This window comes from Myotis davidii, unplaced genomic scaffold (assembly GCF_000327345.1).
Source record: "Myotis davidii unplaced genomic scaffold, ASM32734v1 scaffold575, whole genome shotgun sequence".
Lineage (NCBI taxonomy): Eukaryota > Metazoa > Chordata > Mammalia > Chiroptera > Vespertilionidae > Myotis > Myotis davidii.
In genome coordinates this window covers 1702650-1705376 of record NW_006290306.1, presented here as the reverse complement: position 1 = coordinate 1705376, position 2727 = coordinate 1702650, and the positions used below count along the sequence as shown (strand labels likewise).

Sequence of the window (2727 nt, the reverse complement as noted above, 5' to 3'; positions counted from 1 at the left end):
ATACATCCACATTCTGGGAGGGATGCCCTGGGGACCTTTTCCGGCCCATTAGGACCTAGCATCTCCCATGAACAGCAGCCATGCAGGCCACTCTGGGGAAAAGGGGCAAGCTGGGGTCTCCACTTTCTTAATCGGGTCACCCTCCCTCCCCACAGTGCCCCAACTCCATTACTTTGAATCCAGCCACAGCACCAGCCTGCAGGTCCGACTCGATGTTTCCTGGGTCCAGGAAAGCGATGCTCATGAGGAAGCCAGGCCCCGTGAAGGCCCACAGCTTCCTCAGGCTGAACGTGCCCTGTGGGTGGAAATGGGGTGAGGATGTCCTGGGTCTAGAGGCTGCAATAACTGGCGTTGGTTCACCACCAGCTGAATTCCAAGGGGCTCATCAGCCCAGGCTGGCCAGCCCGGCCCTCTATTCCCCATTCCTGGAACCGCATTCCCCAGGGGTTAGTGGAGGATACGGGGTGGGAGGAAGCAGCAGGATTTGCTAAGTAACAGCCCATCGGCCGCTATGGATCCAGCACATTCAGCAGCCTGCCTGCACCTGACCGGCTTACCTCCTGCAGACCCTGACTCTGCAGATCCCAGAGCCCCAATAGGGGATTTTCCTGGGGTCAGGCCTCCCTGGTCCAGTTCCTCCCTCCCCAGCTCCTTGTCAGACCATAGGTCGTCCTCTCTGGAGTCCACTGAGCCAAGGGCCCCCCACCCCAAGCCAAGGGCCCCCCACCCCATTCCAGGGCTTGGTCTGGCAGCCTGGGCTCTGCTAAAGATTCTGGAAATGCAGGTGACAGCATCTAGAAGCCAGCCCACAACCTCCTTTGCTCCTCCCGATACCCTTATCTAGGTCCCTTCCTTTAGCAACCAATCCTCGAGGCTCCAACCTGAATTCACCCCAAGTCCCTTTGCCTTCATAGGAAAGCTGGGATTCATCCAGAAAGCCATTGATGATTTTTAGATAAGTGGTAAGCTAAGTGATGGAGATAGAAGCAGGAAGGGGGCAGTTACACTGTCTCACCGCGGCTCAGAGCTGGAAGGGACTTGCCATGGTCTTCAGGGGACTCCCTCACCCAGCCCGTGAGACACACCCCACCCCGCCCCCATATTGTCCTGTCAATCCTGAAAGAGTCCAGGAAGTTTCCAGTATTCCCACCGGCTTTGTGTCCGGGATGGAGATCTTCTCACTCAGGTAGGTCTCTCCGGGAGGTGCTTGCTGTGGCCCTGCGCTGGGCGGGCTGGAGATGGAGCCATAGCTGGGACTGCTTAGCCTTCGAGGAACCCTGTCACCTGCAAAGGTGAGTGACCTGCTGCTTTCGGTGGCCCAGGGCTAAAGCCATGTGTCCTCCCCTGCCTCCTCCTGGCAAAGTGCAGAATCAAAGCCCAGCTGAATAGGGGCCCTTGACTTCCATGTAGGGTCCATGACCTTCACCCCCTGACCAAATGTTCCATACAATGTCAGAAGTGGAGCCTTCAGCATTACTCTCCTTCCATGTGAGTGCAAAGGTCCCCACATCCAGATCTCTCCTGCCACAGAGGATGTGGAGGGGGACACGGGGCTCGGAGGAGGGCTGACTGACACTAACACTGGCACGTGTGCCCCTTGGCCTCACCCCTGCCTCCTCCAGCAGCCAAAGAACTTCCAGGGGCTCCAAGGACACAGGGATCAGACAAAGGGGATGCAAAGAACCCAACCCCAGGCTCGTGTCCGGAATTATGGCCCAGACCAGGACTCCCATGGGACCAGGGGTTCCTTTGCCCCCCTGACTCTCCCCTCCCCACTCCTGGAGGGGGATACTCACTCGCCATGAGGACGACAGGTCAGGCGCTTTCTGCGTGTGAGTGGCGTGCTGCCCGCTCCTCAGCCGCCGGCTCTCTCTGGGTGCCAGTACATGTCAGTGTGTGAGCCCACACCCTCTCGCCCATCCGTCATGAGCCCGGCTGTCCTCACACACATGGGGCGTTGTGAAACACTTTCCGAGGCAGAAGTGGCCAGCTTTGGCGGAAAGGTCTCCTTGGACTTCTGTTCCCCTTCTGGCCTGAGCCCCACAATATCTGTGGCTCCCTTCCAGGCACCCCATGTTCTGCATCACCCAAGTTAGCCCTGATTTCCAGATAGTTTCTACCACTTGGGCATTCACATCCATATCACTTGACTTCCCCCCACCCACCTCCTACATAAGCAGTCCAGCTCTTCTCCTGGAGTCCCTTGACCACTGGTTGGGCTGATGGGAGGGAGGGAGTCCTGATGGCTACCTAGGCTTCATTTCCTATTGAGTGCCTCAGAGGAAAACACTTTCCAGACACTGCCTCAGGGACATGCATTCAGTACTCTGGCCAAGGCGATCCTCATAAGACAGGGGCACTGAGTCCTGGCCCTGGTTCTGCCACTCGTTCACTTGAGATTGTCACCAGATCATGTCTTCTCTCTGAGTTTGTTTCTTCGATTAAATAAAGGATTCAAACTACCTAAGAGGTTAAAATGTAGATGCCCATGGAGGCCAGGTTGGTAAGATCAACTATAAGACAGGTTGGGAGTAAGAAAAACAGCACTAGCTCAGTGTTAAATGACATATGATGCTGAGCCTCTGTGTGAGGAGACAGTAGGGAACAGTGGTGACTGTAGCAAAACAGAGGTCAGGTATTCTGTCTGAGGAGGGCAGTGTCTATGGAGTTCCAGCCAATTGCCATGTGGGCCGATTGTCACAGTGCCTTCTGATTTGTCAAGGATGC

At 56.2% G+C, this 2727-nt stretch overlaps 1 protein-coding gene across 2 annotated transcripts in view; it reads right to left on the bottom strand.

The window, feature by feature from the left end:
• Positions 1 to 2145, bottom strand: part of SLC11A1 (solute carrier family 11 (proton-coupled divalent metal ion transporter), member 1) — a 10028-nt gene extending 7883 nt beyond the window's left edge. The window contains exons 1-3 of one of the 2 annotated variants that reach the window (XM_015563615.1): positions 1797 to 2145; positions 1151 to 1284; positions 173 to 295 (exon numbers count right to left, since the gene is read on the bottom strand). In XM_015563615.1, coding sequence (XP_015419101.1) covers positions 173 to 295; positions 1151 to 1284; positions 1797 to 1803 — 264 coding nt within the window. In that variant the 5' untranslated portion in view covers positions 1804 to 2145. The remainder of the gene's footprint in view (positions 1 to 172; positions 296 to 1150; positions 1285 to 1796) is intronic. The other variant, XM_015563614.1, reaches the window with a different exon arrangement.
• Positions 2146 to 2727: the final 582 nt, after the last annotated feature.